General features: G+C 33.6%; 1 protein-coding gene and 1 pseudogene across 1 annotated transcript; one reads left to right on the plus strand and one right to left on the minus strand.

The window, feature by feature from the left end:
- Positions 1 to 832: 832 nt before the first annotated feature.
- Positions 833 to 4,768, minus strand: LOC120208743 (RNA pseudouridine synthase 6, chloroplastic). Its single transcript, XM_039207934.1, is given in 9 exon segments — positions 833 to 1,182; positions 2,127 to 2,296; positions 2,706 to 2,817; positions 3,020 to 3,074; positions 3,171 to 3,286; positions 3,427 to 3,508; positions 3,581 to 3,835; positions 3,952 to 4,080; positions 4,478 to 4,768. Coding segments are annotated over 9 exon segments (1,437 nt in total). The 5' UTR covers positions 4,714 to 4,768; the 3' UTR covers positions 833 to 900.
- A 2,041-nt stretch (positions 4,769 to 6,809) lies between these two features.
- On the plus strand, positions 6,810 to 9,752 carry LOC120208734 (annotated as a pseudogene).
- Positions 9,753 to 13,637: the final 3,885 nt, after the last annotated feature.

The following is a 13,637-nucleotide window of genomic DNA, read 5'->3' on the forward strand; positions in this document are numbered from 1 at the left end:
ATATGTGAACAGGCTAGAGGGATTAATACTCCATGGGTATGTATAGGGAATAATACTCCAACAGGCTAGAGTGAGGAGTTCAGGTTGATTCTTTTTGTTGCTTGTGTAATGCAGAGAAAGAGTCCGCAGATCATTTATTTTTGGAGTTGTTCTGATTCCAAGAAACTGTGGTGTTCAAGATGAATTACAGAATCATTTGGATTGGATGATAAAGAACCAAAGGGGATAAACTGGTTTCCGCTATTTGAGAATTCCTTGGGGGTGTCTATATATTTGATATCGCATGAAAGAAACAAAAGGGTGTAGTTTCAAATAGTCATATGTATAGTCTAGTATGGATTGGCAAATACAGAAGTTGATCTATCAACCAAAAATAAATAAACATAAACGTTGAAACATGGGTGAATATATTATGGAGATACTTATGTGCTGTCATGACCTTTTGCCGAGGGCATACATAGTACCATTTAATGGTCTTCCGGCGTTTAATAAAATGGTACAGTGGTGGGTCGATTCGTTAAGACATGTTTTACAGCTCACAATATCAGAAAAATGAAGTTTTCATACATTGCAGAATCTGCATCAATCTTCTCACAACCCTAAAAACTTTGCTTCCTCTGCCACACTATTACCTCATAGGAAAAGGGTCAAGGTTCTTTTTTTTTCTAACAAAATTTTTTCTCTCTTTTTGTTATTTTGATCTGCTGGGGTTGGGTGAAGAGTCGATTAAGTTGCTGCTCTCTAACCTTTTATCATCTTCTGGCTTCCCCAATCTATGGACTTGCCTGCAAGTTTGGCACTAAAATTCTAAGCCCCCTTGTAAACAGAAATGAGACCTTTCACAACATGAGTGACACGTACCTTAAAATGACTGTTTATCCTCATCCAATTGCATACAATTTAAGCCATTGTGGATCTCCACCAGGGAGATCTGGCTTCATAAGAGTGCTCACCATCATCCCATGAAATTTGACATGCTTGCAGACCAATGGCAACACTTGGCTCTTTCCCAAACTGGGCAATCCACTTTGTGACAGCCATTTCTTTATCACTCTCACCAGTGTACTCCTTGTATTTTCCAAATGGGTTTAGCCCTGGGTTTGCAATCTCTGCAATAGCAGCTGGCATGTACATCGAATCACCCACTATTGGAGCCCCAAAGGCAGCCAGTTGTGCACGAACCTGCATCAAATGTTTAGCAGTTTTTAAAGTCGGAGCTTTAGTACCATGACAATTCCATTGGAAGTTTGTTTTTTTTGCTCCTGCCTACTAATTTAAGTGCCATAAACTAGCACCTAAATGAAGGTTGATGGATGCAGAAATGGACTTGAATAATTCAGAAACAATTCTAATTGTAGCCGAATTATCAGGAACCAACAAACTAGGGGTGTAAACGAGCCAAGTCGAGCTCGAGTATTGCTGAGCTCGACTCGAAAACTCTAAAATGGAACTCGACTCGATTTGAAAACACGCGAGCTTAAAATTTTTAAGCTCGACTCGAACTCGAAATCCTAAACTGAAGCTCGTGAGCAGCTCGAAATGAAAAAAAAAAAATTCTTAAACTTAATTAGATTGAAGCCTCAAACTCGAACCTAAACCTTAAATACATGAAAGTCTTACTGTATTTTTTTTAAAAATCAACATAAAAATGTTAATATTATTAATAATTTATTTTTAAAAAAATAAAATCTTAATATATTATATTTTCGAACTGCTCAAGAGCTTTTCGAGTCGAATATCAAGTAGCTCATTTCGGCTCGTTAAGAATTCGATTCGAGCTCGAGCTCGAGTCGAGTCCATTCGATCCGAGTATTTATCGAGCCTTAACCGAGTCGATCTCGAGTAGCTCGCGATATGTCTCGTCTTATTTACAGCCCTACAACAAACTCCATTTCCCCAAGGTTTAGGATTTTTTTATTTCTAAACCATGATAATCTAAACAAAATATTTGCTTAATATTAGGAACCAGTAATAATCTCTAAAAGGAAGAGCATGCTCCGAAACATATGGCCATAGGGTACTTTGATTATCTTTTGAATGCCGCCATGAATGAAGGGGAAATGATAATAAGAAAGACTGAACGTCAAGTTAACTTAGAAGATTGCAGAAAGAAATAATTTAATAACCTGATGAGTTCGACCAGTCAAAAGATTTATTTTATACTCATAAGCATGATCTGTCAAAGGCCAACCAGAGTCTTCAATACAGTAGTTTTCTTGAATGACAGAATCTGGCCAGGGAACCTCCATACATTCCATAACCTCAAGCTGACACAAGTACCAACCTTTAACGAAGTCTGCAAGCCATATTACAAATGTGGAAATAGGGTCGACAAAAAATGGAAATGAACAAATGGCAGGAGTGACAATGTAAAAATATATTGAGAAAAGTAGGGAGTGAAATCTCCATGCACTTGTAGAAATCATGTAATAAGCAAAAGAATTTTCACACATCCAATGACAAGCCTATGTAAAAAGAATGCAATTATTTTCTACTTCTAATGAAGTAGCTTTTATACAGAAACTGCGTGCTCGTGTCAACTAATAAAATGAAAAGAGGAGAAAGAGTGAGACATCATTAGGTCAGACAGGAGCAATACAGAGTATAATGAATCTTTATTTTCCATGTTTTTCTCTCGTTCTTAGAGTTTTGGGTTTAGTTGATGATTAACTAGCATAATCAAAATGCTTAGGAGACCGTATTACCTTCTGAGACTAGTCTAGGAGCCATATTGATTGGCCGCATATAGTGTGTTATTATTCCAATTGGTACAGGAGCAGCGGTGAGAGCAAGATATAGTTTTTTTACCTTTTTCTCCTGTCGTAATAAAACCAGACTAGTTAATCTAAGAACAAAGTGAACAAATATTCATTTGCTAAGTTAAATTTATAAACACTCATAGATAGTTAATCAGTTAATCTATTACCTTTGGAAAAACATAACTTCACAGAATACTATGAGCTGAAGCTCTGAAATGGAACTACCTTTCTCAAATTATACAAACCTATTAGAAACTTACTCTGATTTTCCCATGAAAAACTGAGCAATACTCCTTAGTCCTAGCTAATACAACACTGCAAGTGAATTACTAGTTATTACTTATCATAAAAACAAATGATGGAAATAAATTCATAAGAAAAAAGTCTATAATCAACCGCAAGATACAATACCAGCCTTCTGTGCAATTATCTATCTGATGAGTAGTCTTCAATGGGGTGGAAAATCCCAAGGAACGACTAGCAAATGTTGCGCAACTTTCTTCTATATTGTCGGTAGTTCCTCCAACCTAGCAAGTTGAGACATAATATAGATGTTATAATTCATCCACAGCTCAGATTCGCAAACAGTGAATTTGAGCATACATTAACAAAATGACTTTTCAGAGTTCAAATCACAATTGAAGAAGTAAACAAAGCAATCACATACAGATGTACCAGCAGGTTTGTCCAAAACCACATAGGAGTCGGTTGTTGCTATGATTCTCGATCTCCAGTCAATTTCATAACACCTGATATACAGACAAGTGTCAGAAACATTACAGTGAAAAATAAAATAACAAGTGTAAATAGGAGTGTTTGACCTCGGAAAACATTTGGGATGTACATGCATACGCAAGTATGTTCCAGCCTCAACAAACTGCTCAACATGAGTTATACGGAAAGTCTTTTGTGCCTCTCGCACAGTTTTTCCCTTAATGGATGTTCTTTTACTCAAAACTGACGGTGCTGTTACTTCTTTAAATATCCTAATTTGCTCGGGGGTGGCAGTAGGAGGAGGCTGCGGACACACGAGGGCATAATATACAGCTCAAAAATGGATGAGATCTGCAACAAACCCTCAAAGAATGAAATTTTGAAATATATCACTCTGTTCTTATTAATTAAAGATGAGTGCATAACAGCATAAATCACATAGTTTAAAATAAAATAAATAAAAAGGATAATAACTTACAGAGGAGGAAGATCCAGTGCTTTACAGATATACTCGAGAACAGGCCCTCCTTCTGAAACAACTAAGTGTTCTACTCTTGGCGGGCCATTGTCTGAGGGGCATGGGAGTAACCGGTCATATTTGGGATAGCTGCACAAGGGAAATGAATCTCAATTACAAAACATATAATTAACATAAAGAAAAGTTTGAACAAAAGGGAAAATAAGGATAAGCTCAATATAGCACTACAAATAACAAACTATGATAGAGAAACCTAAAAAGTTAGCCAAACTGTGACGAAATAAGCACACCAAAAAAAAAAAAAACCCCACCGTTCATAGCAATTTCATTTGAGATACCAAACTATTCGTAGGAAGTCGTAATACAACTAAACCCAAGAAGCCTCCATGCCTTTTCAAAGAGAACCACTTTTTGAGTTAGCTAACTTAGCTTCACATTTCTAACCCCGAAAGATATATTTTTCTCCTCTCAAAGCAGATACCCAGAAACCAAAAAAAAAAAAGCAAACCAAAAGAAGCTGAATCACCCATTAACAGAAGAAGTTGCTGCTGTTTGGACAACATCCACTCTGGAAGAAAAAAAAGAAAGCTCTCTCTTGCTTGAACTCCAACAATATAAAATCGCACTCTTGCTATTGCTCTTGTAATGCTTATATAAAGAAGAAGACGCTAACGTTCTAAGGGAGGAGACAGGAGCGCTGAGACTCCGGTAGCCATTGCTGAAGATTGAAGCTAAGCCTGCTGAAGCTGAACCCAAATTCATGGTTTAGCAGTGCCTAGTATTGGCTTTGGTTTTTCATTGTCGAGGGTTTGAGTTAAGACTATTCGGGAATTTGGGTCGGTGTTGAGTGATTGAGCCCATTGTTTTTCAATCAACTTCTTCCGGAAACTTTTGGCTCAATTTCCCATTTTCCAGTATAATCCAAAGGTATATATTATATAAATGGTTTATTCTATAAACTGATATATATATTTGAATTCGTATCTTAAATTAAATTTTAATTTTAATAATTTTTAAATATTATATGTATTGATTCAATATCTTAAAATAAAAAAAATTAATATCCATATCATGTGTCATAATTTTTTATTCTTGAAATATTATTTAGTAGTTTACTTTTCTAAAAAAATTACATATTAATCTGAAAATATTTTTAAAAATATTAACTTGCATAAAATAAATTAAATATCAATGTAAAAAACATATTTTTTTGAGGAAACAGTATGGACTATTATTGCCATATAAACAAATTATACGCACATGGGAAACCATTAAAAACAACCCTAACCCTGCTACATGACACAACCAGAAGAGAAGGGTTGATCAGCTGCCAGCAACCTGGTTGCAAAGTCAGGTGGATGCGCCTCCCATGTATGTGTAGAACCCGACATGAACCCTCTCGAGCAATAGCATGAGCCACCGTATCACCCGAGCGACTAACATGCTGAAACGAATAGTGATCAAACAAGCAAGCAAGTTGGCGGATTTGATGTATGAGAGACCCCCTAAAAGAGTAATCTACAGAAGAACCCCCCGCTCTAGAAATAACAGAGCGAGTCATCCTCAATCACAAACATTCTGCCGCCCGTTGCACGAGGATGAAAAACACCTTCCAAGCATGCCCATGTCTCCACATGAAAAGCATCCATAGCATGAGGGACAAAGCGAGCCACCGCTGAAGGAAAAGCATCTGCAGTATCTTGCAAAACCACACCAATGACCCGCGTGTCAACTGATCTGCACAGTTACGGTACTGTCTGCTCGATTAGTACATTTGTTGCATTTATAAAGCCATTAACCATTTTAATAATGTTACTTTCGTTTATGTTTGTGAAAATATAGATTTTTTCGAGATGTATAATAATAAAGATATCAAAATGCAAAAATAGTTGGACAAAAATGGATACAACAGTTAAATCAAATTGTGCAACTTATACTGAAGAAGAACATACTGATTAACCTATTGATGATGAGAAACATATAGAGGATGAGAAGATAATTGACAACTTCATTGACGAAAGCACATATGATAAGATTGGGAAGGAATTAAAAGATTACGATTATAATGATATGAATATGTTGAAGTGGAAAACTTTAGATGATTGCATTGAATTTTATCATACATGTTCAGGTGAAAGGTTTTGGAGTTCATGTCGATTAGACAGTGAAAAGTCGAAATAGTGGTCACATAATTACAAAGAAAATGGTATGTCGTAAGAAGAGATATAGATAGGATAGGTGGACTAACCTGCGAAATAGAAAATGTGAACAAATACATGTCATCTGAGTTGGGTGTGCAGCATTTATTAGATTCAAATTTGATTAACGCTATCAAATTTGGAAAGTTGCTAAATTCCATGTAGAACATAACTATGAAATGGTTCGGCTAACACATGTTGCTTACATCAAGTATGTAATTAATCCAAAAGTAAATTGTTACATATTATCTTCTATCTAATATATATGTATCTATTGTTCTTTAATAACTTATTTTGTATGTCATTCCGAAAAATTAATGGGTTAGACCGAATTAAGATTAAAAGCATGCACAACTATGGAATTGGTCCAAGTAAGATGATGCGAATTTTTGTGAATGAAGTTGATTCAATTGAGAATGTTGGATTTCTACCAAAGGATTTGTACAATTCTCTACATAGAATCAAGCGAGAAGAAATGCAAGATTGTTATGTTGAAATGGTGATGACCTATTTATATGGAAAGTAATAATCTGGTTCGTTCTTTTTTAGAGGCACACGGGGGATGAATTTGGAAACTTAGAGAAGTTATTCTAGGTCGATGGTATATCACGCACATACTATAAAGAATTTGGGCATGTTCTTGCATTTGACACGACTTACATGGACAACGTATACAACAAGCCGTTCGTTGTTTTGGTTGGTGTTAATAATCATCGAAACACAGTGCCATTTGGATGTACATTGGTTGTAAATGAGAAAGAGGATATCTATGTATGGGTGTTACAACAATTGATTGAAGCTGGAAATGGCCACAGACCTCTTACTGTTATTACTGATAAAGATAAGGCCATGGCAAATGCCATTATTGAGGTACTACCCGGGGAAAACATAGATTGTGTTTATGGCATATCATGAGGAATGTACAGTCTTATACTGATCACAGTTTTCTGGATGAATTTTTGAAATGCGTTAACAAGTGTAGAACTAAATCATATTTTAAAAGGGGTTGGAAAGAATTAGTAAACAAACACAAAGTTGAAGGAATGAGATGGGTTCAAGAAATGTATGAAGATAAATAGAAACATGCAGAAGCATATTTGCAAGGATATTTTTATGTAGGTAACATTATATAGACTTGATTTGTATTGAATATGATATTTATTTATTGTATTTTACAAATATATATTTTGGTGTGCAACAATGAGGATTACTCAACAGTGCGAGTCAATGAATAGAACATTTGAAAACTTGGTTGGACATAAATGTAATGTTGTATTGATTTGTTGAGAATTATCATAAACAACAACAAACTCTAAGATGGGAGGAAGGTCATCAAGACTACAAAACAAATGATGAACAATTGTATTGTGGCGGTGTGTTGGTAAGCTTAAAACGTAATGCAATCCAGGTATGTACTAGAAATGCATTGGCTACACTATGCAAAGAAATGTACTTTGTGACATGGCATGCCAAATTTAGTTTTTCCTTGATCAATAGACCGGGTTACAAGATCGTATACTTGGTTCTTTCTTGTACTTTGTGAGGAGCTGTGACATTTGACCTCGCCATTATGAGCAGGCAAGAAGCTTACCAACGGATAAACTACATATTTTTTGTGTCAATCAATGCTGTTATTTACGTTATACAGGTGCGCTCCAACTTGCGTTCTCTTGTGCTGTTTACTTTTCAAATAACAATCATTAATACAAGTTCAATGTGTGAAGGAAGTGATTATATTTGTTTACTTATTTTTCTGCTGAGTCTTTTTCTCAAAGTTTCCTGCTACCATAGCTCTAACACATACTTGAATTTGCAAGTAAAGTTAAAAATGAAGTTTGACTTCAGGTCTGTGTCTGAGTATACCTCTGGATAGATGACAACAGTGTGGTGGAATTCATTGGAAAAATATTTATTGCGGGTAAGTGTCACAGTGAATCATCAGAACAAGTTCACAAGGTTTATCTCTGGGTATTTCTCCTCATTTTTCTTAAAGGAAATTTTATGCATTTTAAGTCCCTTTTTTACTCTGCCACGTATTTCGCTATTCTTTTCTCCAGTGGTGTCATTTATAGCAGCTTTAGGATTCTTGTTATATGGAGGAAGGTAGTTATGGTTTGTTAACACAATATTTATGAATAATTAGAGTTTCAATTTCTATTATGACCAAATCCTACAACTCAAATCCTTCCAGATTGTTTTCATGCTAAGACGATTCCCTATTGAATCAAAAGGAAAAAGGAAGAAGCTTCACGAGGTATTTTCGTTCCTATATAGTTTCTGTTAAGTAACAATTCATTTTTGGTAAGAGTCTGACATAAGTTAAGTTTAACCCACATTTCTATGTGCTAGTGATCACTTGGTCTTTATGATGGCATCATTTTTATAGGATATTCTCAACATTTCTATTGTTTATTTGACGTCTTTTCTGTTTGTAGGTTGGATCCGTTACAGCCATTTGTTTCACCTGCTTCCTTATTAGGTGCTTTGTGGTAAGTTTTTTCTTTCTTGACCGAACTTTATGATAGGTTTTCAAGCTACGTTATTTATTGCTTGGCGGAGAATGTAGCTTTTTAAAACCATTACTTGTTTGATATGTCTCTTGCATATAACTCATACAGAAGTCTCTTTTGTCAACAAATGACTGTCCATTTGATTTTATGTATTGGGGCAAACTAATAATCTGAACTCTCAAGTATTCATGCATTTAGACATGCTACATCCTTCACCTGAGAGGGAACCTCTGAGAGATTTAGTTTTTGGCCTTTTTTTTAAAAAAAAAAAAGTAAAAAACTTTAAACAATATTTTCCAAGGAAAAATACCGTACTTCACCATGAGTTTATTTTTTCTTTGAGTTGAAAGGAAGCTTGAACCTTTCCTGGAGCTTTTATTTTCTTGAATTTCTTGCTAATAATGAGCATACGAGACACGCATATAGATAGTTCCCATTTCACTAAATAATCCCAGGCTGAATAGCTGAATCTCTCCCTAGCCTTCAACATAGATTTTCCTAGCAACAGAGAAATAGAAATTGGTCAAGTTGAATGCTATGAGTAATTTCTGGTTCTCATAAAACAAGTTACATCAGATGTCGACCTTTGACCGAGACTCTTTCAGCTTGACAACTGTTGAACAATAAAATTCTTTCCATCAACCTTTAGAAACATTGACATTAAGTTGCTGATTTCTCGATTTTGTTGCAAAACATTTTTCTTATGCTTTTTTAACTACTTTCTCTGCGTGCAGGTGGTTTTATCTGCCTTTGACGAGGCCGTGTCACTTGATGTTTTGGACCATCCGGTTTTGAACTTGATCTATTACATGGTATTTAACAAATCCATTTTACTAGTTTTACTATTTCTCTCGCTTGTATTCCCCTTAACATTCATTTTTATTGATAAAATTACAGCTGGATGAGATCCTACCTTCAGCCCTAGTGCTGTACATCTTGCGAAAGTTGCCTCCAAAGAGAGTATCCGCTCAATATCAACCAATCCGTTAGGTGAAATGCTGTGTTCGTAGGATTGTTTTCCGGAAGGAAAACACAGAGACGGTTCTGGCATGTCTCAGAGGGTCAGTTACTTTTTCCAGTTGAGTGATGGAAGCAGAACTGGATGGTTCATGATGCATGAAAAAAAAAAGAGTTTGTATGTTACATAGCTGTTTGCAGCTTTCTTTTTGGGAGATCATTGTTGATTTCTTCATTCATTACGTGATGGAAGAGTTGGTTTATCTGACGCTTTGCGCGTTTAGCAGTTATTTCATCAGTTCGTTTCCTGGAAAATGAACATGTTCAAGATTAGTCTTGGGCATGCATGTCTTTGTCTAAGGGAGAGTTGAAAATCTAAATTTTCATTCAGTTACAATCGGTGAAACTACAGCTCTTTCTTAGTGTCATATATGTGTTACCTAGCATCTTATTTGACGACTTCAAGTCTCAAAAGAAATTAATACTTGCTTTCCACTCTTCAAATATGAGTTCTCCGTATGTTTTAATTATTATTTTCATCCTCCTTTTAGCTATACGACTCAAGTTATAAATATTTGTATAGAATCATTATATTTTAATGAATATTATAGTTTATGTTATAAATATATTTATACATATACTTTAGACATTTATTTATATTGAAGCATAAAGTTTATATAACATGATTTTTAATATTATTATTAATTCGTATATAATATTTTAAATATGGTTAAATTTATCTTTCTTAAGAGAATTAAGCATCAAAGTAAATATTAAAAGACAGTAGTCCATTTCCTTTTTTTTTAATTAATCACTGATATCCGATTTATTGACCGACTAATCCAGATCGGATACTGCAGAGGCGAGGGCGACCAAAAAACCCAATTTGCTCCATCTGCAAATGCCAAGATTCGAATCCCTGACCTTATTTAAAGGACATAGTGTCCATTCCATTAAACTAAATGGTTGTTAGTAATAGTCCATTTCTTTTTAATAGATGAGTTGGGAGGGTCGTCCTCGTCTCTACAGTATCCGATCTGAATTAATCGATCAATAGATAGGATATTAATTCAATTTTTTTTTAATAAATTGACCATAGTTTACTATTTATTTACCAGTTAATGCAGGTTCGTGACAACTAGGCGCACTCTGATTCGCCTAAATTTGTCATCAAATAAGACATGTATTTATACAGCAGCATAGCCAAATTACTCTTTGTTCCCATATCGCATTTCCCGTTTGGTTCTTCATTAATCTCTGTTTCAATCTTGAAAAACCCCAAAGCCCAGAAATTCAAGTTAGCAATTTTATTGAATTGCCCTTTAAATTATCTTGGTTCAGTTTTCGTTTTTATTGAAATTAGAGAGAACTTTCTCTGTTAAAAAAAAAGGAAGAAAATGGCTGAAGCCGTTGAAGAATGGTATAAGCAGATAGGGGTGTAAAAAATTGACCCGACCTGTAAAATTGACTTAAACCGACTTGAGTTAAAACTGTTTTTGACATGCGCTGTGACGATCTGAAATCGACTTGAGTCGGAACTGGTGTTGACTTGAACCCGAGTTGGACCTGGAAATTGTGGATCTGAACCCGACCTGCATCCGACTAATATGAACCCGAACCCGAGATTGACCTGGTAAATAACTGGTATTACCCTATCTGTTTTCAACCTGACCTATTTTTAAATTGACATGTTTTTAACCTGACCTGTTTTTAATCTGACCTGTAAATGATCCGACTTGTTAATGACCTGATATGATATTTACCTGACTTATATATTACCATAGACGAAATTATAAGATTTTAATAAAATTATGAGTTTTTTAGTTTATGATGTAATAAAAAATTAATATGATTACTTTTTAAATGTTATAATAAAATATTTATTATGATAATTAAATTAATAAATAGATCTATTATATAAAATTATTTAATAAAATAATAAAATTATTTAAATGTAAATTAGATAAAACATGATTAATAATGAAAAGGAACATTAATATAGTTTAATTTATATAAATTATATAGTTTAATTTATATAAAGAAAAAATAATATTAATAATGAAAGTATTTATTATGTAATATATATTAACGTTTTACATTATTAATATAAATAATTTTGGCAATACATTAGTTTACATAGGCCCAATACATAAGTCCACTATTTTATTACAAATATATATGCATTAGTGCTAGTCCATTTACATTAGGATTTATGGTTTATTGTTTATTGTTTATGGTTTAAAGTTTAGGGTTTAGGGTTTCTATAAACTATATACTTTATTCCTTTATATAGTTTATGCATGGTATTTCTATAAACTATATAAGTAATTTACTTTATATAGTTTATATATATATATACTATACATGGTTTATACATACATACTATATAAAATTATTTAATAAAATTATTAAAATGTAAATTATATAAAACATGATTAATTAGGTGTTAAATAATTAGTACGTCACATTGCATATTATATGGTTCATAAATAGTAGTACATGTCATATTAATTTCATTTGCATAATTAGTATTTTAGTTGCATGTTAGGTTAATTCACATTAATAGACAATTTATTTTGTTGTTATGAATAAGTAATAATAAAACCAAAAAATAAGTACATTTGCAATAATGCTAGTCCATTTACATTAGTTTACATAGGCCCAATACATAAGCCCACTCGTTTATTATAAATATATATGCATTAGTGCTAGTCTATTTATATTAGGGTTTAGTGTTTAGTGTTTATGGTTTAAAGTTTATGGTTTAGGGTTTAGAGTCTATGATATAAGGTTTAGGGTTTCTATAAAACTATATATTTTATTGCTTTATATAGTTTATGCATATTATTTCTATAAACTATATAAGTAATTTACTTTATATAAACTATATATATATAGTTTATATATACTATACTTGGTTTATACATATATATTATATAAAATTATTTAATAAAATTAATAAAATTATTTAAATGTAAATTATATAAAATATTATTATTTAGGTGTTAAATAATTAGTATGTCACATTGCATATTATATGGTTCATAAATAGTAGTACATGTTATATTAATTTCATTTGCATAATTAGTATTTTAATTGCATGTTAGGTTAATTCACATTAATAGCCCATTTATTTTGTTGTTATGAATAAGTAATAATAAAACCAAAAAATAAGTCCATTTACATTAGTGTTTGTTGGGATTTTCAAAAGCTTGAATCGAAAACCGGAACGGTTTGCAAAGAGGAGTCAGAACGGTTTTGTGTTTAGGGAGTAAGGAGATTGAAAGATATGGAATTGAACAGCGATTTATAGTGGTTCGACTTTCTCAACCAAAGTGTACGTCCACTACCTTTGCTCCTCACCGAGGATTTTCTAACAAATTCACTAATTTGTTCTTTCTTTTGAGGACAAAGAGATAACCTTTCAACTCCCTAGTTTTTCTGGGTTGAACTAGAACCTTTCTCCTTTACAAAATGATAAGAAATGTAAACAAGAAAACCTCTCTAAGGTAGGTGTTTACAATAATTAAACTCACAAGAACAAAATATTTACAAGAGAAAGATGAAATAAGAATGAAAAACTCTTCTCTCGTGTTTGATTGCTTGGATAGTTGTTCTCTTACTTCTTCAAGTGTCATTAGCTTGTATTTATAGCTTGGAATGTGTTTGAAGTCGTATATAGCTGTTGGGGATGAGAATCAAATAATAAAATAGCTTGGAGCGTGGGGGAATCGGTTCCCCCTCATAGGGAATCGGTTCCTGCAGTGTAAAATTCAAATATTTCGACCGTTACACAGGGGGAATCGGTACTCTCTGGACATTTTGTTTTATCTCGGAGCCAAAAACCTGGGGGGGAATCGGTACCCCCTAGGGGGGAATCTGTTCCCAAGGAATCAGTACCCCCTGGGGAGAATCTGTTCCCTCTGGGCAATCTAGTTTTTCTTGAAGACCTTTAAAAAGAAAATATTTTTGGCTCGATTAAGGCTCGAAATACTTTGTAAAATTTGTTTAAAAAGATATT

This window comes from Hibiscus syriacus, unplaced genomic scaffold, assembly GCF_006381635.1.
Source record: "Hibiscus syriacus cultivar Baekdansim isolate YM2019G1 unplaced genomic scaffold, ASM638163v2 tig00017404_pilon, whole genome shotgun sequence".
NCBI classification, from domain to species: Eukaryota; Viridiplantae; Streptophyta; class Magnoliopsida; order Malvales; family Malvaceae; genus Hibiscus; species Hibiscus syriacus.